This window comes from Mytilus trossulus, chromosome 1, assembly GCF_036588685.1.
Source record: "Mytilus trossulus isolate FHL-02 chromosome 1, PNRI_Mtr1.1.1.hap1, whole genome shotgun sequence".
Lineage (NCBI taxonomy): Eukaryota > Metazoa > Mollusca > Bivalvia > Mytilida > Mytilidae > Mytilus > Mytilus trossulus.
This window is the reverse complement of record NC_086373.1, coordinates 107,637,829-107,665,725: the sequence shown is the minus strand read 5'-3', so window position 1 is coordinate 107,665,725 and position 27,897 is coordinate 107,637,829. Positions and strand designations below refer to the sequence as shown.

Here is a 27,897-nt window from a genome sequence, read left to right as displayed (position 1 = left end):
CATAATTGCCAAACCATTCCTAAATCTCAATGTTGTTCAGCACTATGCTTTGATGTAACGAAAGAGTTTGATTCATTATTGCAAATTTCCGCTGTTTATGTGTAGTTTTACATTTCAGACATCTTTAAGATATATAATTCATTTGTATTGAAAAATAATATGGTGTCATCCCTTGAACAAAAAACTTCAATTTATAAAAAAACAGATGTTTTTTTTAATTTTTATATCACATACATAACCTGAAGTTATTATTTTATATCATACGTGTTATCAACTGTGCGCTTAATAATTCTTAAGGAATAAAGCTCAGGTGAGATCCCGTGTAAAATGGACAGAAGAAGGAGAAAAAAAACACAATTTGTTTTATAGGCCTTGAAAAATCCACACAAACTCATAAAAATATTTCTGCACTTACGAATGAAAAAGGAGAAATTATAACAGATTCATCTGAAATTTTAAAGTTAGAAAAAAACTTCTATGAAATTTATTTAAAAGTACAAATCCTAATGAAAATGGAATAAAAAATATATAACAGAAACAAAAGTAGATAAAACTCTTTCTCATGAGGAAACTCAAAATCTAGAAGGGGAGCATACTATTAAAGAATGTACAGAAGCTATTAAATCTATGAAACTAAATAAATCACCGGGAATCGACGGGATCAGTGTAGAATTTTATCGAACCTTCTGGACAAATTTAAAAGAAATTGTTGTTAAAGTTTTTTACACATGCTATCAAAAGGAAGAAATGAGCACACTACAAAAAATAGGAGTAGTCTCTTTATTATATAAAAAGGGAAACCCACTTCTTTTAGACAACTATAGACCAATCACATTACTCAATGTTGATACAAAGCTTATGGCATATTCTTTAGCACATCGGCTTAAACCAATACTAACTAAAATCATCCATAGTGACCAAAATGGTTACATAATAAAATAGGTATATAGGTTTCAACATTCGTCAAATTCAAGACATAATAGACCATGCAGAATACTTTAATATTGACGGAGCATTGCTCTTCATAGATTTTTCCAAGGCCTTTGACTCATTGGAATGGCCATTTATGTATGAAGCACTCAAGAAATTCGGCCTTCCAAATCCTTTTATCAAATGGGTTAAAACTCTGTACAAAGACATAACCGGTTGTATGTTAAACAATGGGTGGGTCAAATCACCATATAACATTAAACGCGGTATTAGACAAGGCTGCCCGTTAAGTTCCCTGATTTTTGTTATGGCTGTAGAATTTGTATCCTGCAGAATAAGACAAGACAACAACATCAAATGTTTTCAAATTAAGCTAGATACTAAAACACACAGTTTAAAGATTTCTCAATTAGCTGACGACGCAACACTTTTTCTAAAATCAAAAGATGAAGTACGTCACACTCTTAATATTATTGAAATCTTTGGAACGCTATCAGGTTTAAAATTAAATAGATCAAAAACAGAGGGCATTTGGTTAGGAAAATTTAAACATTGTAAAGATAAGTTTGAAAATATAACATGGAATAAAGGACCAATAAAAAGTCTAGGAGTTTATTTTGGAACAGATCGAGCTGAATGTGATAAGCTGAATACTGAAACAATAATACAGAAATGTGACAAATTAATAAGTAATTGGAAAAAAAGAAATCTTACAATGATAGGTAAAATAACAGTTGTAAAATCTCTTATACCAAACCTTACATATTTAGCTTCAGTCACAAACCTACCACATGAATTTATTCAACAGTTTAAAACTCTTATCTACAATTTTATATGGGATGGTAAACGAGAAAAGGTCAAACGTACAACCCTTAGCAAAAAAACTACTGAGGGAGGGCTTAAGATGACAGATATAGACAATTATATTATATTGGCGAAACCTTTCCAACTTTTGATCTTCAGTGCTGTACAACTTTGTACTTTTTTCACTTTCGATCTTTTATATCTGGGCGTCACTGGTGAGTCTTGTGTGGACAAGGCGCGTTTTTGGCGTATTGAATTTTAAACCTGATTCTCTTTGTTATCTATTAATCATGTTTTTCTTTGTCTAATATGTTCTCCTATTTATTTGTATTGTAGTCCTGTAATATTATGTTGTCATTTCAATGTTATATTTAACTTTGTCATTAAAGTGCGAGGTTTGGCATGCCATAAAACCAGGTTCAACCCATCACTTTTATTCCCCTTTAAAAGTGTCCTGTACCAAGTCAGGAAGATGGTCATTGTTATATTATTGTTCGTTTCTCTGTGTGTTGCATTTTAACGTTGAGTCGTTTGTGTTTTCTCTTATTTTTGAGATATTGAGATAAGACATAGCACGGTACTTGTCTATCCCAAATTCATGTATTTGGTTTTCATGTTATTTTTGTTATTCTCGTGGTGTTTTGTCTGATGCTTGGTCCGTTTCTGTGTGTGTTGCGTTTCGGTGTTGTGTCGTTGTTCTCCTCTTATATTTAATGCGTTTCGCTCGGTTTTGGTTTGTTACCCCGATTTTGTTTTTTGTCCATGGATTTATGAGTTTTGAACAGCGGTATACTACTGTTGCCTTTTTTTTTCTTTTTTCTTTTTTTATATATAACTGCACTACATATAGCATGGATAAAAAGACTTACTGCAGATGATTTTGCTAACTGGAAAGTAATTCCGACTTTAATAAATTTGGTGCTAATTTCATGCTACTTTACATGAATCTAGACAACATTTACTCAATACAAAACCTACATAAAACTTTACCAAAATTCTATTTAGAAATTGTAAAGTCTTGGTTCAAAGTAAAAAAAAAAATAATATCAAACTCAATATGAATTTTAAAAACATTAGACAACAAATCTTATGGGGAAACAAACTGATAAAATTTCAAGGAAAGTGTTTAGTTTTTATAAATTGGATAAAAGAAGGTATTATATATTATGTTAATGATATAATTGACCAAAATGGTAATATCTCTCAAGAAATAATATCTAATAAAATATCCTCAAAATCCAGTTTAATGTTTGAAATTTCAAAACTTAAATTTGCTATACCAAATGAATGGGTCGATGTATTTAAATCAGAAAAATCAATAAAATCAAAATTCTTATGCAATTATTTTGTAACAATTGTTCTGATTGGATAACAGCAAGCGTAAAATTCTCTATCTCCTTGTCTGTAACTAAGGAAGCCGACATTTTGAATTTCGGAATGTATTGACATGTTATTTCTGCAGTAATAAACAAAAAACTCACTTGTTGCGCCTAAAAATCTTCTTTTTATCAAATTTTATTGCATTCTGAAGCGGCACAGAAGCCACAAAACGCCCGGTGTTTATGTTTGACGCCGGAAGCATACATATGACGTCACCTAGTGTAGGGACCAAAGTACATAACATCTTTTCGCGGAATTTTCTTCAATGAACATTTTACACTAAAATAATGATTGAAATTTAATTATAACTTGTTTTGCATTTGAATAGAGATAACTGTATTGTATTTGAAGCTTTGCGGACGTCCATCGGTAGTTTTACTGTCGCAAACTTAGTTTACCTGGCGACGCGGAGCGGAGACAGGTAAACGGGTATTTGCGAATAAAGAATAAACGTAACCTTTGCATTAATACAAAAGAAAAAAATAAGATAACAATTTTAAAAGTAATGGAAACAAAACAGATATACACACACATTAATAGTGGAAATGAAGACACGCCTCCAGATTTCTTTAAATGGAAACGTGTTCTTAATTTAGATTCGTTAATCCAAATTAAATCAAAGCTAAACTTTATATTTACTTATTTAAAAGATAACAGATTAAAAATATTTAAATGAAAATTGCTGCATCATATCCTTCCTTGTAAACAACTGCTTTTTCAATGGAAGATAAAAGAAGACAGTAAATGCGACTTATGTAATGTAACAGAAGGTTATAAAAACTTTTTCCTAGAATGTCGTTACTTTAAAACTGTTTGGGAAAAGATCAAAATACAATAAAATAAAGTTAAAATTGGTCATCATATCTTAAACTACAGAAATCTCATTATAGGATACAAAATCTGTGATATCAATTATCATGATATAAATCTGTTGGTGACACTCATTACATTTTCTATCCACAAGTGCACTCACAATTCAAATTATAAAACTACAAATTTTTATGTGTATGCCTTGTTCAAAAAAGATTAAATATTTCGACACTCTCAGGTGGTAAACATGGTAAAATTTTGAAAGAAATAAGCTTGTACATATAATTATTATTCTTGCATATATGCTATATGCTATATTTATTCAGCAATACTGGCATGTGTCTCAATATTATTTAATCTTAAAACCACGTGTTGTGGACTTCGTCATGATCATGATCAGTGATAAAGATTAAACCCCTACTATCCTTGACGCATCCTTCATTTAATATATCACATATTCATAAATAAATAAACTTATATATTGTACTTTAATTCGCAACCAAGTATGTTCACCTACATAATTAATATATATCAAACTGCTTCGACTGTTAGTTTGCCTCCATCGTGTGATCCTTGATCAATAGGTCATGACCAGGTCAACTAGCATATATACAGAGTCAAAGCGGTTCACTAATGTAATTTTTACGGAAATTAATTTCTGTAGTAATCTGTATCCATAATATTGTTACATGTAAATCTAACCATTTATCATTATTATTAATTTACTGAACAATCTCCCTGTTTGTTCAGTAAAACTAACACTACAGGGGTGCCCTGTCAAATGCTATAGACATGGTATTAATTATAACAGCAATAGTGCAATAAATCAGATTTTAGATAAAAAAAAAAAAAGAATAAATCTGTTCTGGTTTTCATGTAAACATATACGTCAGATTCCGAACGTTCTTAAATTTATTGAGAACTGTTCCTGGAGATATATGAAGTCTTTTAACATGTTACATGAGTTATTAGGTATTCATAGTTTGATCACTTCTATGTAAAATGCTTTAATGGGATGGATTGTCGTTTGTATCTTGTTGCACTTAAGTATTTTTGTTGTATCGCAGTTCTCCTCTTATAGTTTATGTGTTTCCTTCGATTTTAGTTTGTAACCCAGATTTATCTTCTCTCAATCGATTTATGACTTTCGAACAGTGGTATAATTCTGTTGCCTTTATTTATTCATAAAAGGAAAATATTAAGTTATGTAATGTCTTCTTAAAGCCTCACATACACCATTAAAAAATACGTGTAAATGAACATGTTTTAGTGTTTTTATCCCAGGAATAGATTTCCTTAGTCGTATTTGGCACAACTTTTTGGAATTATTGATCCTCAATGCTCTTCAACTTTGTACTTGTTTTGCTTTATAAATATTTTGATATGAGCGTCACTGATGAGTCTTATGTAGACGAAACAAGCGTCTGGCGTACTAAATTATAATCATGGTACCTTTGATAACTATTTAGTACAAAAACATATTGTTTAATTACGCAATGAAGTAGATTTAGTATGGGAAAAGTTATTACATAAGCATAAATTTTGCAGTATTTTATTTTTCAGCAACTCAATATAGCATTTATCTTAAAGAAATATTCCCAAACAAACAAAAATTTTATTATTTCTCTGGGTTTGAATTACAACTTATATACGATAAACAGTATTTGATAAAGGTCGTTGTTTAATAAATATGACTATGTTTCTTTTATTAATTGTCTGTGTGTCCTAAAACAAATGAACAGTCAATCATATGTAAAACCAAGGTAAATAATTTATCAAGAATATGAAAAAATATAAATGTCATGTCAAATCACTGTCTGAAATTATTTTGAGAAGCCTATGAGAGTTTGTTAAATGCACCTAGAAGGCAATCATAAAGATATACAGACAATATCAAAATGCATATAAGACATAAACAAAATATGGTCTTTGCATCGGAACTAAACACATTAAAAAAAAAACAGTAGTTGGCATAACACGGGTTATGTTCTTTTCATATATGTTATGATGATATGATACTAAACCTCTAACGGGAAGGATTGTGCCTGATATTCATATGATGAAATCATAATCTTTCAATCAGTTTAAATGAAGCCTGGAGCTGGCATGTCAGTTAACTGCTAGTAGTCTGTTGTTATAGGGGTATAGGGGAGGGTTGAGATCTCATAAACATGTTTAACCCCGCCGAATTTTTGCGCCTGTCCCAAGTCAGGAGCCTCTTGCCTTTGTTAGTCTTGTTTCATTTAAATTATAGTTTCTTGTGTACAATTTGAAAATTAGTATGGCCTTCATTATCACTGATCTAGTAAATATTTGTTTAGGGACCAGCTGAAGGACGCCTCCGGGTGCGGGAATTTCTCGCTATATTGAAGACCTGTTCGTGATCTTCTGCTTTTGTTTTTTCTATGGTCGGGTTGTTGTCTCTTTGACTCGTTACCCATTTCCATTCTCTATTTTATTTAAAGATTTCTTATCATTGAGTCTCAATTAGCAAGGTCCCAGTTTTCTTATGATCGGATCACAATACCAAGATTCTCTACATAGCGGAACATAAATGACATTCCCTAGTGGAGGTTAAAACGGACAACAGAAATACCTCCAACTAAAATGCAGCTTTAATGTAGTAAATTTTGCAATTCGAAAAAAATTTAAAATCACAAAATAACCGAACTCCAAGGGAAAATTCAAATCGAAATGTCCTTAATAGAATTGCAGAATCAAAAGCTCAAGCGCATTCAACGGATAAAAAACAACTGTCATGTTCCTGACTTGTTACAGGCATTCCCTTATGTAGAAAAAGATTGAATAAACCTTGGTTAAAAGCTGGCTAAACCTCTCAATTGTATGACAGTCACATACAATTCCACTAAAATAATCTGTAAGCAAAACAAACATAAATAATAGGTAAAAATGTCAAAGTAGATTTACAGCAGTCAACATTGCAATATAATTTTAATAATTTTGTAAACAACAAAAACACATTTCAACGAAGAAAAACTAAATGGCATATAGACAGTTTATAGACATAGTACATACGCAAAGATGAAAGAAAAAAATTCGAAACTGCCAATCGCTCAATCGCTCAATAACAAAATGGCAGTATATAAAAGTGTCGAGCAAAGCCAAGTATATTACCAAAACATGAACTATACTGTAAAAATGTTGTATGGCTCAGTCACAAATTTAATGCTATTACTGTTTTTCAATTTTGATTAAAATATTTACTACTATTACCAAATACGAAACGTTTTATACACAAATATATCTAACACTAGAAATATACTATAGAACGTATACATTTAGTTCCCTAAAGTATACACATATTTGATCTTTGTCTCAGATGGTTATAACATAATTCAAATCAGAACTACTTTATTCACAAACTGAAAATCGTGATCCTTAACATAAAGTGTTTGTATATAAAACATTGCATAGCAATAAATTTCATTTTGTATAATAATTTTCTTGCAGTTTGCAGCCTTCTTTTCTTTCCAATGGAATTTAGGAGAATTTATGTGCAAGGCCGTGTACTATATACAGAATGTATCAGCTATTTGTTCCGTGTCAACACTAACAGCCATGAGTTTAGAGAGGTACGTATATAGGTTTATAGTTGTTTATCATGAATATAACATCAATAAATGTTTATAACAAGTATCAAAAGTTTGATAGAATATTAATCCCTCACAAGGTTCCTTGATGTCTGTTTAATTGTTACATGTCTATATGATACTATCGTGTACTGACGACATTTATAATCATTAACGTACACTCAACATTGAGGTCTATGCTATAATGATACTTGCATGTTTAGTGCTATGTTTTAACTGCAGTCGTTTCTCATTCTATGTCATGATGCAGAAACTTTGTTCATCCCTAAAATTATTACGGAAAAGAATGCTTGTTTTTGTTTGTTTGATACATGAAATGAAATACCGTTGTTCTATTGTTAACGATTTGTGTTTTATTTTGACTCTTATTTTAAGGACAAGTAGTTTAATTATTATGGGGGAAACTGTTATATCAAGTCGAAGATTTCCATATAAAACATTTTGAACAGCTTAAAACTGTCATTAAAGATACTTACGATAATATTTTCTTTTATTTGTTCGAGTTGTTGTCTCTTTGACACATTCTCCATTTCCATTTTCCATTTTACCATGTTAAAGTATTATTACAACTTAAAAATTAACGTAAAAGTGTGTCTCATCTCGTTTATGATTGTAATTTAATTCACAAGGAAAATACTATTATTTCTTTGTGTCATTCTTTTTGGCTAGATAATAAAAGAATATGAATTACAAAAATACAGAACTCAATATTAATTAAAAAAATGACGATAAAAAGTCTATAACAGATGACAAAATCAAATGATATGGACCAAACAGAGGCGTGAACAATATTAGTGATATACCTGCCTTTGTACAGGCACGAGGCATATTTGAAGTTATGCCATGAAAATAGCTTGAAGCACAACCAGTTATGTAAAGAAAAATAATGTCCAATAGTTTTAATTCAATGAACTATTTAAGGTTATGTTATATATGCGAAAGTATCATAATCCAAACGTAAACTAACGAAACAACTTGCAGAGCTGTTCAGATAGTCTCCAAAATTGTAATAATATCATTATATAAATTTGTGGCATACTAGTTTACTAATTGGGATTGAAACTGTTTTTTATGTGTATATAATGACATGAAATTTTTTAATTTATCTACCTATAATTTAGCTTCTTTTTATGTAGAACCTTAGCTTTTCACCTTTACTTCAAACGACCTAACTTTTGCTGCATATATATAAATCGATTTTCACAGTATTATTTTTCTCTACATAATATTAAGAGTCGAGCAGGTAGATGCACAATATATTTTTCGCTTAATTCTACCAGATGCCAATCGCAAACAGTCAATTTGATCATAAATTTGTAACGTTAGGGACGACATCAAAAGATCAATGTAAGATAAAAAAAAAACTTAATTCAAATAGTTCAGGGAGGGGTGGGGGTGGAGGGGGTGGTGGGGTTAGGGTTGAACTGCTGGAAGGTTTGGTTATCCGACATTGATTTTTACATATTTCCATATGGGTCAATCAATTTTTCCCAAATTAAGTTAAGAGGGGGGTAGGGGGTCAGTGAAAAAACTATGTGAATTAAGTTTTTATCCTTCATTGAACTATTGATGTTGTCCCTTAATACTTTTTGTCAGCATTTGATGATAAGACATATCTATAGGTCTTTTCAGATCGAGTGTTGTTAGTCAACATCTTTGCTTATGATATAACGTGGTGCATTCTTAATTGTATTTCTTTCATGAAACTTAAATTTTATTAAAATCATTTCTCACGTTTTGGTAGTAAAATGAGAAATTATTATATAAACGGTACTAGCAAATAAAATTAAAAGTATACGTCACGAAGTTGAAGTTACATGAAAAAATTATTGCGGAATGTTTCTCTCAAGTGATTTTCATTTCCAACCCGCCACAGACAATGCAACATTCATTTTGTATAATGGCCATATTTAGCACATGTATCTTTATCCTTATCATAACTCAACACGTCTAAGTATACCTCAATGGACAACTTGTCACATTCGGTTCCAAGTTATCCTCATATAAGGTTTATCTGGTCCTTTTACGGGACGACCAGGTCATCCATCATTGAGTTATGTCAGTTTACAATCATGTCTGCTATATGTTTTACCTATATTAACAATTTTAAAAATATGCTTTTTGCATTTTTATTATTAATGTATTAATAGATATATGCAAATAATTTCATTCTTTCTGTGTTATTTGCAAATTTATTTTTACTGTATTTCTACCATTATAGATATGAGAGTAGAGAGTATATTAACATGGTTTTCGGTTATGGAAATTTAAAATAATAATTCATCTATAATTAAATATTAACAAAAGATTTTTAGATGGTTATCGTGGGTATTTACTGAAGACTATGTGTTTTTATTGTTGTGCATCAAAATCCTTCTATAGCGAAACTTTTATTACTTGCATGAAGTAAACTTCATGAACATTCTTCTTCATCAATAAAATACTTGCATTAACCTTCAGGTTGACTTGCAATATATTTAGGTGATGCCATTTAATAAAATAGTAATGAAAAAGTAGGATATTCTGTCTTTTTCACATAACCAGAAATAAATTTGATCAGAGATATAACTGTGTCATGGCATAAAATAATATAATCGATAATGCAGGGTTTTCATTTCATGACTTAAAAGGGAGGAGTTAAATTTTCCGATTGTAAACTTTCTGATAATTTTGATCAGTTCTACATCTCTCTTACTTGAAAGATATTTCAGAACCTGTATTATGTTACGATATTCCGGAAAAAATGGTTCTTACTTCAGAAATAAACTACTGATAGGGTTTTTTAGGCATACTTTTAAAATTAGCATTTTCAATTTCTACAATAACAATAATGGCTACGTTGAAAGTTGTGGAGTTTAATTGTCAAATATTTTACGTTAACGTTGACGTTAATTTTTGTTTTGTCCCTCGTAAACATGCAGCTTCTAACGTGTCTACATATTTATACAACCCTAGTTTTCAGATATTTGGTGTTTGAGTGTTCTTGATAACGGTAAATTCATGAAAGCGCATCGGACGCTCGGACGCACGAAATTTATAGTTTGAATCAAATTTTATTCACAAAAGATATGTTGTACTTGTCTGAATTATATGAAATATATGATAACCGCTTAATATGTTAATGTTCATCACGCAATATGATTAATCAGTAAGATTAAACATGACTTTAGCGGAGTTTAGCAGATAATGCAAACCTTCAAGGTTATCAGGATTCCCCCCTCGATCTCATGCTTGATGCAATCTTTAATATTGTTGTTATGTCAAAGATAATGTTCGTGCACATTGAAGCTCTGCAAAATAACTGATTTCGCTTTAGAGTGATTATAAGATGATAAAAACTATGAATTAATCCCTAGAGCTTATTGTAGAACCTCATCATTTCATTTTGATTGCTGTTCCACTTTTTTTCTCGAAATCTTTCAAAGCACCAATTTTGAAAGTATACTGTTTAATTGTTGTAAAATAGCATGTTCCAGTACACATGGAATGTTTTGCTGATTTGCGTTATCCAATATCGAATCTTTTAATTTATTGAAGTATGTTTCTGTCTATCATTAGACATGAACCATTAATATTTTTATAAACACAACAAGAAAGAACTGAAGCTACAGTTTAGTTATTTAAAAAATTGTTATAGTGTTTGACTCCTATTTTGATATTATTCAGGTACACTTTGAAAGACTTCCAATGATGTTAATTCCTTTCAAAACCTTTTCAACATGATTGTTTTCTTGGCTATGATTTTTACAATGATTCAATCTAATAATAGTTAAGCCTAGTGAAATTCGTTTAGGATTATTCTGTCAAACTTATCATCGAGGACTGTCGTCCTATGCACTGGACACTAGCACGTTCGTTTTATTATGTTCATTTCTTTGTTTATATTTTGGTACTTCTTAACGCTTCAAATTTCTCAAGAAAATAAATTTAAGACATATTTTTTTGGTTTTGTGGGGTGTGGGGATCTTCAGGATAAATAATTCATTATAACTCGGGAAAATAAAATAAAATTTACTAATAATATTTCATTATTTATATACGCAAATACTAGTAATTTATTATGTACGCATCAACATGACATTTTTTTGTTTTTGGTATATTGCGTTATATACTATTGAAACAAATATATTAAAGAATTGTTTTGTTGGCAGCTTTTTGTAATGGAATCTTTAATCTATAACATTTCTAGAAAATTTCATTTGAAGACAATTAAAAGTCCCATTTATTCTTAACTAAATGAATCAATGGTTTTCCTTGCCGCTGAGAGAATCCAGACCTTAAGTGACTATCCATGACTTGTTAAGGCCTCTGTCAATCATACTACAGCACGAAAACAAAATATACGTAGCTCGTTAGCGAAAAACCTTTGAGAAATGTTTTCTTTAATTTCCATCACAAAACTGAAGTATTTACGATCCATATAAAGCCAATTTAAAAACTCATTAAAATCGGTTATCTTATTTCAGAACAATTAATGAGGCTTTAGCATTCTATCGATATATCGAACTTAGTAAAGAAGTAAAACTGGCATTTAAATAATGCACGAAAACGTTAAAATGTTTCAATTGTATAGGCTTTAAATTCAAAGCATCAGTCCTAGTTAAACTTTAATTGCATAACTATTATAACTAGCATCTCGTCTTTGTTGCATGATATCATAATCAAAAGCAACTAATAAGATATTGAATTACAATCAAATTATTGATAATGAAATCCTTCAGGATCTTAAGATTTAAATGAGATAGAGGCAGAATTCTTTTAGCAAATATTCAATATATGTTTATAATTAATTTACCTAATATATTAATCAGAACTGACCTTGGATTATGAATAATTTGAAGAAGAACGAGCTTTTTTATTTTATCAAACCATTAAATTTAACAACCCTTCCATATATATCAAAATGAAGTTCCAACATGAATATGCTTTTACACCTGTGAGTAATTAATATTGATTTTTCAGCTAATATAAAAGCATTGTGTTTGATATTATCATTTTTGCCTAATGCATTATATGTCTTAACAAATGTAGAATCCTCACTTACCATTTTTATGTGACATTTTACTTTAAAAAATTACTCTCGTTTCTTCGCAACGCAAAATAAAGATAAAGAACAGTAAAAAAAAATGCTTTACAGCAAAAACACTGCAATAAATTCTATCAATAATGAAAATCATTTTATCTAAATATAAAATAAAAAGCAAATTAAAACAAAAATACTCAACGGTAAATTAAAAAGCAGAGGTTCATAAAAGTTGTGAAAACCAGCGTTACCCTCTATCTTTTATCATATTATTTAATCAATAGGAAGTAAAGTTTTACAAATGCCCCTATTTGTTAGTATAATTGCGGTGCCACTAGAATATCTTTGCAAGCAAAGCACATATATTATATTGGATTTGATATGGAATTTAATACTCATTTTCTTCAGACGTGTTTAAGCCATACTTTGGTTGACACAGTTAATTGCAGGACAATTCTGTTGTTATATTCTTGTCGCATATAAACACTAATTTTTCACAACATTCAGCTATTTCCTTCCATTTAACATAATGTTCGCTTTAACATAAAAGTCTCATTTAGAGAAAAGTATTTTTTACAGATCGTTTGTCATTGAAGATTTGCTCATTTAGTTGTCTGATGATATTTTAATGACAAAATGTTTAAAACACAAGAAAGTACTTTGAATTGTTTATTTGTCATTATATCGTAATGTTTCACCTCAACTGCTGTAATGCAATTGCACTTTCTTGTCTTAAAAATACTATTTTTGACCAAGTTTTCAGAGTGATTTACTTTGAATTACTGATGATCAGGCTAGATTTCATTTACTTGCTTGATGTCTTAATGAATGGATATCACTTAAAAACCAACAGTACGTATTAATTCAGTATTAACTAGTTTGAACTACAATCTTATTAGTAGAAACTACGTTTGCAGTTAATACAATTATTACTTTCACTCGTGAATGTTTGCCTTAGGTTTTAAGGAACTGATTGCTTTACATTGTTTCTAGAATCAAGACGAAACCAACTTGATCATCCATAACAAATAATTTTGATAGAATTTTTCATCTACGAGAAGTACTTATTCAAAAAGGCAGAATTCAAGTGGTTCAAATCCTATGAAAGAAATACCTCGGGTTATGCCAAATGTAGTAAGACCTATCAACTTTCGTACAACTTACATGTTCCAATATATTATAAATTCTTTATATTGGCTATACACTTCTACTTTTTATCAAGCAGAGTAGAAACACTTTGATTAAAGATACATTAATTGAGTCACGCTTGGTTGACACATTTGTCTGTTTCAATATTGATTAAGATGATAAGACAATGCTGACTGGTGTATCACTAATTTTGAACGTATTTACTAATTAAGTCTGTTTTGTTTTGTTCACATATAAAATTGAGAATGGAAATGGGGAATGTGTCAAAGAGACAACAACCCGACCAAATAAAAAACAACAACAGAAGGTCACCAACAGGTCTTCAATGTAGCGAGAAATTCCCGCACCCGGAGGCGTCCTTCATCTGGCCCCTAAACAAATATATATACTAGTTCAGTGATAATGAACGCCATACTAATTTCCAAATTGTACACAAGAAACTAAAATTAAAATAATACAAGACTAACAAAGGCCAGAGGCTCCTGACTTGGGACAGGCGCAAAAATGCGGCGGGGTTAAAAATGTTTGTGAGATCTCAACCCTCCCCCTATACCTCTAACCAATGTAGAAAAGTAAACGCATAACAATACGCACATTAAAATTCAGTTCAAGAGAAGTCCGAGTCTGATGTCAGAAGATGTAACCAAAGAAAATAAACAAAATGACAATAATACATAAATAACAACAGACTACTAGCAGTTAACTGACATGCCAGCTCCAGACTTCAATTAAACTGACTGAAAGATTATGATTTCATCATATGTATATCAGGCACAATCCTTCCCGTTAGGGGTTTAGTATCATACCATCATAACATATATGAGAAGAACATAACCCGTGTCATGCCAACAACTGTTTTTAGAATAAATGTGTTTAGTTCCGACGCAAAGACCTTATCAGTGACTCAATATTAACGCCAAAATATGCAATCTTTAATGACTTGACAACAGTATCGTAATTGTATCCCTTCTTAATAAGTCTATTCAAAGGTTTTTTAAGTTTCTGAGGTGAATACTGACACCTTTGTGCTTTATAAAGAATATTTCCATAAAAAATTGGATGTGAAATACCTGAACGTATAAGAAGTCTGCATGTTGAGCTATATTTACGAATGATGTCTTTATACCGATGATAAAATTTAGTAAATGTTTTGACTAGTTTGTGATATCGAAAACCCTGGTGTAATAATTTTTCAGTAATACATAAATTTCTCTCGTTAAAATCTAAAACATTGTTACATACACGAGCGAATCGTACAAGTTGAGATATATAAACACCGTAAGATGGTGACAAGGGAACGTCACCATCTAAAAACGGATAATTAACGATAGGAAATGAAAAATCATCCCTTTTCTCATAAATTTTAGTATTCAGCTTTCCGTTAGTGATATAGATATCAAGATCGAGGAAAGGGCAGTGGTCATTGTTAGTATTAGCTTTATTTAAAGTAAGTTCAGCAGGATAAAATTCATTAATATACATACTGAAGTCGTCATTATTGAGAGCCAAAATATCATCCAAATATCTAAAAGTATTATTAAATTTGTTTATCAGATGTTGTTTTGATGGGTCTTTGCTTATTTTTGTCATAAATTGTAACTCATAACAATACAAAAAGAGGTCCGCAATAAGTGGTGCACAGTTAGTCCTCATTGGAATTCCGATAATCTGACGATATACGGAATCCCCAAAGCGAACAAAAATGTTATCTAGTAAAAATTCAAGGGCATATATAGTATCAAAGCATGTCCAATTAACATAGTTTTTTTGTGTATTGCTACTAAAAAATGACCTAAAAGAGTTTGAACATATATATTCACATTCTGATTTTTTGAATGCCCATTTAGTTAGGTGTGTGAATTTTTTCTTAATGAGAATGTGAGGCAATGTGGTATACAGGGTAGAAAAATCAAAACTTTGAATAGATTCAAAATCACCAATATAAGCATGCAATTTATCAAGTACTTCCAACGAGTTCTTGACACTCCAAAAGTAATTTATTCCACTATTTTCGAAGGCCTTATTCGAACAATTTATTATAAGGTTTTTAATTGTACCAAGTGTGCTGGTAAGAAGAATAGACAATTTAGTAGTTGAACAATGGCTTGAAGACGAAATAAATCTATATTTGTAAGGGGTTTTGTGTAGCTTCGGAAGCCAATACATTGTTGGGACTTTCATTGTATTTGGCTCTGCTTGTAAAGCGGTGGCTAAAAGTTTATGTTTGTTACAGATTTCGTTTTCTGAAAATGGAGTCAGTTGGAATGTTGGTGAATTGGTGATTTCCTTTTTCAGAACCTCAATGTAAAATTTACGTCAAACAATAATAATATTATTAGCAGCTTTATATAGTTGTCAATATAATGGAATTGTATGCAACTTTTATATAAGTGAGAAGTTTAGCTAGCTATAACTCCAGGTTTAATCCCCCATTTTTTGCATTAAAAAAATGCATGCACCAAGTCAGCAAAATGATAGTTGTTGTCCATTCGGTTGATGTGTTTGAGCTTTTGATTTGCCAGTTTCTTCGAGATTACGTGTAGATTTTTCCACGGAGTTCATTTTTTTGTAATATTACTTTTGGTTATTATCGTTATATATCCGTGAAAGTATTAACTTTTATACTTCTTCTTTTTCGCCTGTTTTGTTTTGATAGGTATCAAATATACGTCAAAACTTTGAACTAGGTAATGACTATCAAATATTCGTATTATTTTCATATTGGAGCTCAGATAAATGCAATAATTGATAAACTTAAGATGCTTATGGTAAATAAATCCGACTGAAATAATCATGAACTTATAGTAGTAATATTTGAAACGCAATTTTAACGCCCATCACATAACAAATGTAATCGACGTAGAGACATACATATTCAAAGTTTAGGTTTAGTCTTCTACGCAACTTTTGATATACAAAAAATGAATAAGTAATGAAAACAGTGTCTACCTTATCTATTTCAAATCACGTTAATAAACGAAAAAAGATGAAACATTTGTCGTATGGAAATTTATTTTGGAATACTAAATTAAAATTGTATATTGTCTCTGGCTATACAGTTCTTAAAATAGAAAAACATGATCTTTTAGTACGACATAATGTAATGTGATATTTGAGTGAGGGTAACCAGATACTGTTATGACATTATTTTATAATATTTAATTGAAACCAAACAAAATACCTATTAAACGCAAGATTCAAAAACAATTGCATGCAGTTTAAGTACATATATAACGATAGTGCACTTTCATTTATTCATAACACTTAGAAATGATTCGTTACAAGGAATTAAAATAATTTTTAAAGAAAGTAAACATTTTTCTATTTATTGCTTCAACCCTATGAAGTTACAAAAAGAAGCATTGAAAACTTATAATTACATTTTTAAGCTGTGATCATGAAAACGCGAATTTTATAATTGTTTTATTTAATTCACCTGTGCACTTTATTGTGGGACCACGTGTTTTCATGAATGAAAAGTTTTATTGAGTAATGCAATTGCTTAAGGAATAACATGTGATGTGCAGATAGCCAATCAAAATAAAGTATTATAATGAAACATACATCATGTTGTCCCTTTGACACATTCCCCATTTCCGTTCTCAATTTTATCTAATGTAATTATTGTCTTGTAAAGACTTGTTTCATTGGTAATCATACCACAAATCATATAAAGAATCAAAATCTACTTCTTAATTTCATGACATTGATATTTTCATCTATTTAGATATTATGCTATACTTCATCCAGTCAGATCGAAATATGTGTGCACCGTTGGAAGGGCAAAGAAAGTTATTTGTATTTTATGGATAGCTTCCTTGGTTTTAGCATGTCCTATTCTCTATGGAAGGGTATGTATAATTAATGATATTTATTCCTAATATTTGTTTTTGTTCTTGTCCTGTAGAGTTTTATCACATGAAGGTAATAGCAAGTTTTTTTTCGTATACCCATTTCTGGTATTTATATGTAAGTGGTTGATAGTCAGTCGGATTTATTGATATATTGGATTTATCTATAATTCTTATATATTTTATTTGGTTAAAAGGTGAGTACGATACACGACGATGTGAGGTACATGGTAAGAAGATTGTCATACATAGCTCTTTTCAAAACCCCTATAGGTGTTTCCTATATACATAAAATCTCCTTTTTTATCTTTGTTATAAGACTTTTCATAAGTGTTTGTGAAAAAGACTTGCTATGTATTAACATTGTATCTTATGGGTCTTTAAGTTACATAGCATCAAGTACATCTGTGTTATTAAACAAATACTTTTTAAAACAATTGGTATGCTTATCATATTTACCTGTAGGCATCAATGTTAACTTACAATCTTCCATCACTTTATTCATAATCCGATACAATGATATAATTACAAAGCTTGGTCCATTGTAAATGTCTGGCTCAAAATCATGACGAAACCAGACAAAGTAAACAAAAAAATAAATATATTGGCAGATATGATCTGTAATTATAACACAGAAGACTTAAGAAAATGCAGAAAGAAAGTCTTTTATCAAATGGCAAAATCAGAAGCCCAAATACCTCAAATGAATGGAAAACAACTGTCAAATTTAAAATTTGCATTTCCGTATGAAGGAAAAAATGAATCAAAACTGGTTTATAGCTAGCTAAACCTCTCACTTGTACGACATACTTAGTATAGGCATTGTCTTATATCCGAATATAGCATGATCGACATCTAATATTCCACTTCATTCTTTGTGTGGAGTGTTAAAGTAAGGCGAGACATTTTGCCTATATGATAGCAGCCTCACATTAACATTATGAAAAATGTCAGATCTCATCCTTGAATTTTTTTGTTTTTCGTCATGATCACAAAGTGATTGTATGTCTTAAATTGATACATTATATCCTTCTTTCCAATAATGTAAATATCAAAATATCAAATGCATATTAGCAAGGAAAAAATTCAAAGAACAAAAAAAAAAAGATTAAGAAGACCTTACATATATAACCTGCATTCTAGACAAACTAGCTAATGAAGATTATAAACTTTTACATTTACCATTAGGCAAAATGATAATGACGACCTGACAGGCGAATATAATGTTCTGCTGTTACGCCTCCCTTTGGCGTCATAACCCTGAAGCTATTTTGTTGTTGTCAAACTTTGACAAATTTGACAAGTTTGAGACCGAAATTTGAAATGAAATTTCACCAAAGGCTAGAATTTTTACAGACATACAAATTCTTACCTTTTGTGTTTGTTGGTGCCAAAAGTTCCTATAATTTTATAACGTAATGATATGGTTATAATTCCAAAAGAGGGGCAAAAGATAGCAGACGGACATTAAAACTGATTAATCGAAAATAAACTGACAACGACATGGCTAAAACATAATAAGACAAACAGACAAAAAATAGTACAAAAGACACAACATAGAAAACTAAAGACTAAGCAACACAAACCAATCAGGCTGGGCAATTATCTACTTCTTTTTTAAAAAAAGTTTTACCTGATTTCTTAAGATGTTTGACTTTTCTAAGAGTACATCTTCGTACCAAACTCGGTAAACATTTTACAGATCCAAATTTCCGGAATCGTTCGTTATATACTGTCGGGTTGTTAAAATTTAACTAAGTTCGATACCAATATGTATTCAATACTCTCAATAAGAAAATCATCTTGGTAATCATTGTAAAAAGGCAGAAGGTCATAAGTACATCGGAGGGAATTATAACTTATTCACTATTTTTTTTACTAAACTCTTGGAAATTTCGGAAAATATTTTGCACCAACAAGCACACGAAAGGCAATTCATTGCATCCATGCTAAAAAAAATATCCGTCAGTGAAATCACATGGCATAAAAGGTATCAAAATTGAAAATGAAATTCTCTCTCAAAGTCCAACTGAAAAAAAAATGACTTTGACGTTATGAAGTTGAGGAAGGTGTCACATCAAAAAAATTAAGTAGACTTTCAGGAGGTCACAATTACCTAAACATATGCTGATTCGAATATCTAAATAAAGTGAAAACTAACATACCAGTAATTAACGTATGCGATTCTTTCAATCTCATTGCAGGAGTACCATATCGTACATGGCATACATCGGAAGGCAATTTGGTGCAGAAAGATCTGGAATTCATTTGCTATATCTGTAGCCTATGAAATTTACATGATATATATTTTATTACTAGTACCCGTTATTATTATGACGTTCGCTTATGTGAACATATGCCTTGAATTGTGGCATATTTCATCATTTCAAAGTAGACAGCAACGCAGGTTAGTGTCAGTACCAATTTTTTTTTACCTTTTGTACATGTATTTGTCATCTAAATTATAAGTTCATCTAGCTATGTAGCATCTTCTCAATAAACAGTTTCTGCCATATATGTGACAGGCAATGGTGTGGAATAAAAATTTCAAATTGTAATTTTATTTATGAATAAAGTAACATATCTCCCTAAGGCAAAGTTTTATTCGCTGTGCTGATTTGGCTTTACTTTTGTTACTTATTGGTTTTATCGGATCTTTGCCGTTGAATAATTTGGTTTTTTTTAAAATATTTTTGTGTCGGGTATCACTGACAGTTATTGTCAGAATGAGGATCAATTGAAGTAAAATTAATATCGTTAATGTTATTCATTCTTGAACTCTAATGGCATATAAGTTAAAAGAGGGGTAACATTTTGTGTATACATATATATGCGTATGAATGGCTAAAGTGAGCTGAGTATTAACCATTATACTTCCAATATACATTTCTTCCTTTGTTCTCAACACACTTTCTCATAGTGATTAATACTGATACCAAGTACAATCTGAACTCCAAATATTAATGATGGACGGAAGCACATACAAACGCACAAAGAATCTGATTAGTATAGGTGCCTGACCAGTGATCTGCGTTGTCCTATCTAGATAGGAAAAATATATATACAAAAAAATGTCCGTTTAAATAAATCTTCAACTTTTGTAATATATCAGGGTTCTAGTGAGAAATCACATTTTCAGTGAGCATGAAGAACTCTGGTCTTTTCAGTCGAAATATTTGAGAAGTTAGATTAAAGTATTTAATGTGCTAGCCTGAAGAAAAGCATGCTCTACTTCTCTCTGTTTTTAATAGACCCAATTGGTTTTATTGAAGAGTAAGTGACATATTGAAAGATAGGTACGTGTATTATATTTTGAACGTTTTGAATTTTTTTTATAGGTTAACTTCACCGAACGGTTCAAATACAGATACAGATAGTTCCCCGTATTTAGTACCTCGAAAGTCTCGTGATGATAATAAAAGTAAAAAGCAGGTGAGTGGGATCTAAAAAGTGACTATAATATAAATAAAAGTACTCTTTCTTCAATCTTTCTTTTTGATGTAAAACGATTGCTTTTAATAAGTCTACATTTTATGTATGTTAAATGCATCGTAATTAAACAATTCATTGTTTTGTCCTTAGGTACTAGAACGTTCATTTAAAAATTACGTTAATTCAAATTTAAAACCGTTATTTCCTAATGATGTTGCAGTTGGGTTTTGTTTTAGTGAAATTACTAAATTGTAATTTATATATATTTTTTTTCTTTTGCACAGGTAATTAAAATGTTGGTAGCTGTGATTGTAATTTTCATTATTTGTTGGGCTCCATTACAAATCAACAATGTTTTAATCGGATTTGAAGTTTTACCAGATCTTCATGAAGGCCACCATAAACATATTCGGGAAGCTTTTTACATTATGGCATATGCCAACAGCAGTATTAATCCTATCATATACACATTTATGTCGAAAAAGTTCAAGGAGACATTTAAAAAGACGATTTGTGCTTGTGTAGTATGGAGACGCGGAACTAGCCGATCACAAACGTATCGGTACGCGACAGAACTTAGAGACGAAGGAAGTAAGACGTGTCATACGTCACTTGTCAACCATAAAAATGTTATTGAAATGAACTCTTATGGATCGCAGAGATCATCAAGCCCTTCACATGTGTAGACAGTATCTCTTATGGATAGCAGAGATCAATGTATTCACATGTGTAGACGGTGAATAGAGACGAACATAGTTTATCAGAATCTTGAAAGTAAGAGAAGGCAATTGTTTCATTGTTGTAGGACTTGAGCTAAACCTGGTCACAAAATATCTATAAAGTCAATGCTCAACAAATTACAGTATAATAATGCTATGCAGCATGAACTGGCAGATAATTTTCATCCATCACCGATAGTAAAAATATTCATTTTTACTTCGTTTTTTCAAATAATACAACTCTTGATGTACACATGAGCTGTTTCAATGTCTCTGTGACAGAGACACGTAAAAACATTGTGTTATTTATGAAAGTACTGAAAACAACTAATTAGCTTGGCAATGTATCAAATAAGCATAGTATAACATGATTCTATGTAGTTAAATAAGTGCATTTTATGAAATCAGCAGTGATTTATTTTGAAAGAAATCCTTCGCCAACTGTAGCGCCAATAAAAGGAAAGCCTCTTCAGCTTATAACACTTATACAGTTTGTAATCGTGTTGTATTTCAAAGCTTCGCAATTAAAATAACATATCTAAGGATTCTGTATATGTCTATCAGACGAAGTCTCATAAACAACGATTGAATTTCTTCGAGTATGTACAACTTATCGTATTGCATCAGACTTGTATCCTCCAATCAACACAGTTTGGATTCAAAATAAAGGTCATCAGACTTGTATCCTCCAATCAGCAGAGTTTGGATTCAAAATAAAGGTCCTTAGACTTGTATCCTCCAATCAACAGAGTTTGGATTCAAAATAAAGGTCATCAGACTTGTATCCTCCAATCAACACAGTTTGGATTTAAAATAAAGGTCATCAGACTTGTATCCTCCAATCATCACAGTTAGGATTCAAAATAAAGGTCATCAGACTTGTATCCTCCAATCAACACAGTTAGGATTCAAAATAAAGGTCATCAGACTTGTATCCTCCAATCAACACAGTTGGATTCAAAATAAAGTCATCAGACTTGTATCCTCCAATCAACACAGTTAGGATTCAAAATAAAGGTCTTCAGATTTGTATCCTCCAATCAACACAGTTAGGATTCAAAATAAAGGTCACCAGACTTGTATCCTCCAATCAACACAGTTTGAATTCAAAATAAAGGTCATCAGTCTTGTTACATTTATATGTTGGTTATTTTCTAGAATATAAAAAGATTTATCTCTCATTTAATCTTACATTACCATGTATTTTGAAATTTGGTGAAATGGTTCATGATGAACCATATGAAGCTTCAAAGTAATGGGCCAAACATACATACAGGGTGGACGCAGGTAGATTTGTATTCAATTTGTTTTGAATTTATGACAACTCGCCCAACAGCCAACTTGCCCAACTCAAACACTCTCATTAATTATTACAACCCCTGCTTTTGTATCGCTCTTATCTACACAGTTTGTGGCCAAGTATCAATTAGCGGGTGGCCAGTTTACCAAACCCATATCCGACTTCTTACAAAACGTAGACGTTAAGAAACCAGCTGCATAACTTTATTCGGGGTTGAATTAATTAAGCTAATCTTATTAAAGGAAGTATTAAATGAAGTTATAATGTACTTTACATACACTAACTATTTATAGCATATAAAATTTTATTAAAAAAGATCGTCGGCTCGGTGACAAACCGGCTAAAACATGTTGGTCTCCAAATTTGATATTATAGATAAGTCATAATAAAATGACGACGCCATGACAAATAACAAATACATCGAACAGAGAAATAAGTTCACAACGCTGCATATATAACTGAAAAATAAGTAATACTAGCTCTATGAAAAACAAGGGACATTCCGGGTGCCCCAGACGGATATGCAGATCCTGTTCAACTAATGCATCTGTCATGTTGTTCCTGGTAATTACAAATGAGGTGAGATGTTTCATTCGGTGATTTCACAAACGAGGAAAAGGGGACAGTAGTGTGGGTAAAGACATTTGGAAGACATCCGTGGTCATCTGTCACAAAGAGATTCTATAGGGTAAACGAACTAATGATTGCATTAAAAAATCTTCCGAATTTTACTTTATCGAATTTGAAGGTTTCAAATAGAAACAGGGTGTTTTTGGAGAAAGAAATAGACAATATAACAGTTTAATCAAGATTAACAAAAATCAAAACTTAAAGATAAAGCAAAACCAGCACGACTCATTCTTAAGAGAAGAACATTCTTCAGAGATCCCAGGCTTATCATTGAGTACAGTAAAATAGCAGTTCGTATATATAAAAGTCCCTAGAGACTCGAATCAAAATGCTTTAAATGTCAAAGCAAATACGTTGAAGAGCATTGAATATCAAAACCTGTCAATATTGTACAAAATATGACAAAGACAATTGTAATCTAGCACAATGGATATAAAAATCTTAGTAGTTTCAATGTCATTTCATGTTAACACGAAATAGCTGACTACTAGTAGGCTGGTAATTACCTTAGAGACGAAGCATTAAACAGCAGTGTCATCAAGCCAGTAGCTGTTCAAAGAAATCAGCCTTACAATTCTCAGTAATCACGACGCATGTTCAGTCAATTAAAGACTCACCAGATGCTTTCGAATCATTAAATTGAAAACTCACCTGAATTACAAATTTGAAGAACATTCAACAATAATATTTCCAAATGTTGTTCTGAATACGGCTTGCTTGTCAAGTCGGAAGAAAAACCGTAGTTTTTAGAATATTTTAATATATGAATGTGTATAAACAGAAAAATTATACCATTTGCATTTGTATGTCAAAACACGAAAACTGATTTTCTGGCGGTTAATACCCTGGGGTCTAAAATTATCAACTTATCAATCAAAAAGTTAAGTATATTGATGATTTTCAAAAGGAATTGTTTTTTGTAATCATGGTGTTTTTAAGTATCATTTGATCGTTCCGAATACAAAGTAGCTGCATTTACGTTCGCAATTCCTTTCTTTGAAACAAATAGGACTGTTTTTTTTAAATATAATGTATAGATATAGGGAGATGTGGTATGAGTGTCAATGAGACAACTCTCCATCAAAGTAACAATTTATAAAAGTACACCATTATAGGTAAAGGAAAGGCCTTCAACACGGAGCTTTGGCGCACACCGAACAGCCAGCTATTAAGGGCCCCCAAAAATTAATAGTGTAAAACTATTCAAACGGGAAAACGAACGGTCTAATCTATATGAAAACGAAAAACGAGAAACACATAAATAGACGACAACCACTGAACATCAGATTCCTAAACTAGGATAGGTGCAAACAATTGAAGCGTTTTAATAGTACCAAACCTTTTCCCTTTTCTGAAATAGTTGTATAACATTACAGCATAGAAAGACACACTATACAATATCAATTACAATTACAATGACTGAAATAAATCATAAAAAAAACGTAGTAACACAAATTTACAAGGAATAAACGAAAAAAAAAAATTCTGTGTTACGATGTAAATACATAGTTAATAAAAATGAGGTATGATTAAAGTAAAACTATAAAACAGCTGTGAAATGTTAAACAATTTTAGAAAAACATCAACTATGAAAAAAATTACGTAAAATTTTGATGTTCATAGTTCGAAGAAGTGACAATTTGTATTAATTGCAAAAAAACAAAGCTAGAATATAGACCAAATACATGTTAACATTAGATATATAAAATAAAAAAGCATTACAAATGATATCAGCAGGTCAAATTAACAAGAAAGTACGATTTGAGAGTACTCGCTGTTACTGACAGCTAGTTAAAAGCCAAACCAATTAATAATAAAAAAAAATCATGCATCAGAGACTAAAATCAGCTAAAACACATCCCAGGGATTTAGTATTTTTACGTCATAGTCAGTCAAAGTAGACATGACTTGTGTCTTAATTTAGATTCAAGGGGCAGTAGCTACGAAATATATAAAAAAATCTTAAATATGATTTTTTTTTATTAAATCGTTAATGAAAGAGAAATAGTGAAATAAAAATTTGCGTTTAGCAGCAAGTATGGTTCATTTTTGACAAAATATGCAAAGAAACATTGATAAGGTATTATTCACTTGCAAGTGAATAATTAGACCTCATTAAATCTGTATTCATGAGAACAATAATTTAATCCGTTAGCTTAGAGATGGATAATACATGTGTGTATAGTTATTCAAGGGAAAAGAATGTAAACATTGAAGGTGAATCAAAGCTAAATCATTTAATTAACCAAATCGATACACAAATAAAAATCATTCTTATATAAGTTTAAAACGATGATAAACATATATGTTTAATCTGTAATATGAAATTAAACAGATCTAGAAAAATCCAAAAGCACGAGTTCGCTTTATCTATTGATGTCTTTATTTATGTTTATATCACTATTATGGTCATCGGAAGTATTCGGAGGCCAATTTTGTTTGGGGTGGCTATCAAGTTGAATGAAGAAAAAAAAACTCCCAAAAGGAACATTCCTCACCCAAAGGTAGCTGCGAATAATTATCGTATCAAGTAGTCTATATAATTATAGATTATCACATGGCATTTTCCGTATGGCCCTAGTATCAGCCCTAGACTCCCATATCAAGCCAGAGGGCTTTAGCCCGAGGGCTTGATATGGGTCGTGGGCTGATACCATGGACCATATGGAAAATGCCATGTTATAATCTATTTATCACATATTTTCAAGCAGTAGAAAACAAATAGCTTACACCAAATTATATTTGATATTTCATCAAAAAACAAAAAGATATTTAAAGAAAAAAATAAAGAAATATCACAGCTAGTACGTTAAGAACGTTTTGTGAAAAGTTTCAGAAATGATTAACAATAAATATATTAATTCTAAGAAATGCAAATATTAAATGACTTTAAAGTGTTACATTACGGGAACTTTTGTGATTTTCACTGTTGATTTCTACTTTTTTCATCTACAGCACATTTGTAATTTTCTAAATTTCTTTTCATTGTGTTCAACATTTTTACAAATAGCCTTTGATTGACAGGTTACCGGAAGTTAAACTCGAGGGCTTGATATGGATTTCGAGGGCTGATATCGATATCGGCACCGAGGGCTGATAACCATCCTTGACTTCCGGCTATTATTGGCCATGCAAAAACGTACATATCAGTACAACATATGTGATAATATGATTAACACACTATAACGATACTGTATGGGTATGTTATTGTTTAAGTTTGTAACCCAGATTTGTTTTCTTTAATTTGATTTTTGACTTTGAAAGCGGTATACTACTGCTACCTCTAATTATTTGGAACAGCTGCACATTCGTCGGAAAGTTATGACAGGTGTTTATGATAACCCTACACATCATGAAACCAATTCAAATAAAGTAACATAGTATTTTTCTTTGCGTGTTGTTCACAATTTAGTTATCCTGGACCAAATTATTTGGTACTATTGAAGTGTCTTTTCAACACTTTAAAAAATACTTTTAACAATTATATTTAACTAACTTATTAACTTACTGCCCGGTATGCCATTGCCAAGTAGGGCATAAAAACTACAAATCGGCATAGGGCCAACAACTCTATCCTCTTATCAAATTTAAGATACGGAAATGTCTAACAAAATTAAAATATAATTATAACTTGGTAAGTCGGGTAACAACTGGGCAATAGTGATATTTACACCTGTTCTATTATTGTGATCCGGCACCACGTACACTAGGTTGAATTATCCAAAACACCGACTTATATGAAAAACCGAGAGGAATTATTTTTTTTTGGTTCGACTTGTCACTGTCAAATATAAAAATATGATCAGAGTTATTTTCGACTAGCTAAACGTGGTCCAAGTCATTTTTTTACACCATCAATGTTACCAAGTTAGGAATATGACAGTTCTTGTCCATTCGTTTTTGATGTGTTTTGTCGTTTGATTTTGCAATGTGATTATGGACTTTCCGATTGGATTTTCCTCTGAGTTCAGTATTTTTGTGATTTTACTTTTTTTCCCCTAACACATCAAACGAAAGGATTAACACATAATTGAAAGAAAAATCTAGATTGTATCATGTTCTATTTTCTGTCATTAGTTGTGTTGCGAAACCATTTTTAGAAGTACATATATTGTAGTAACGACATAAGGAACATATCCGATATAATCTGTGAAACGGATATTTCATAACGGTCAACCAATTCAACTTATGATGGCGTCCGAGATCATTTCAACTTCTGCATTTGGAATTTTTGATTTAATAACTTCCTTGTGAGCAG

General features: G+C 31.0%; 1 protein-coding gene across 1 annotated transcript in view; it reads left to right on the top strand.

Moving 5' to 3' along the window:
* LOC134696596 (QRFP-like peptide receptor) overlaps nt 1-22,310 on the top strand; it is a 38,380-nt gene extending 16,070 nt beyond the window's left edge. Inside the window, exons 2-6 of the mRNA XM_063558461.1 lie at nt 7,396-7,517; nt 17,435-17,558; nt 19,763-19,965; nt 20,897-20,990; nt 21,275-22,310. Coding sequence (XP_063414531.1) covers nt 7,396-7,517; nt 17,435-17,558; nt 19,763-19,965; nt 20,897-20,990; nt 21,275-21,676 — 945 coding nt within the window. The 3' untranslated portion in view covers nt 21,677-22,310. The remainder of the gene's footprint in view (nt 1-7,395; nt 7,518-17,434; nt 17,559-19,762; nt 19,966-20,896; nt 20,991-21,274) is intronic.
* The last annotated feature ends 5,587 nt before the right edge of the window (nt 22,311-27,897 follow it).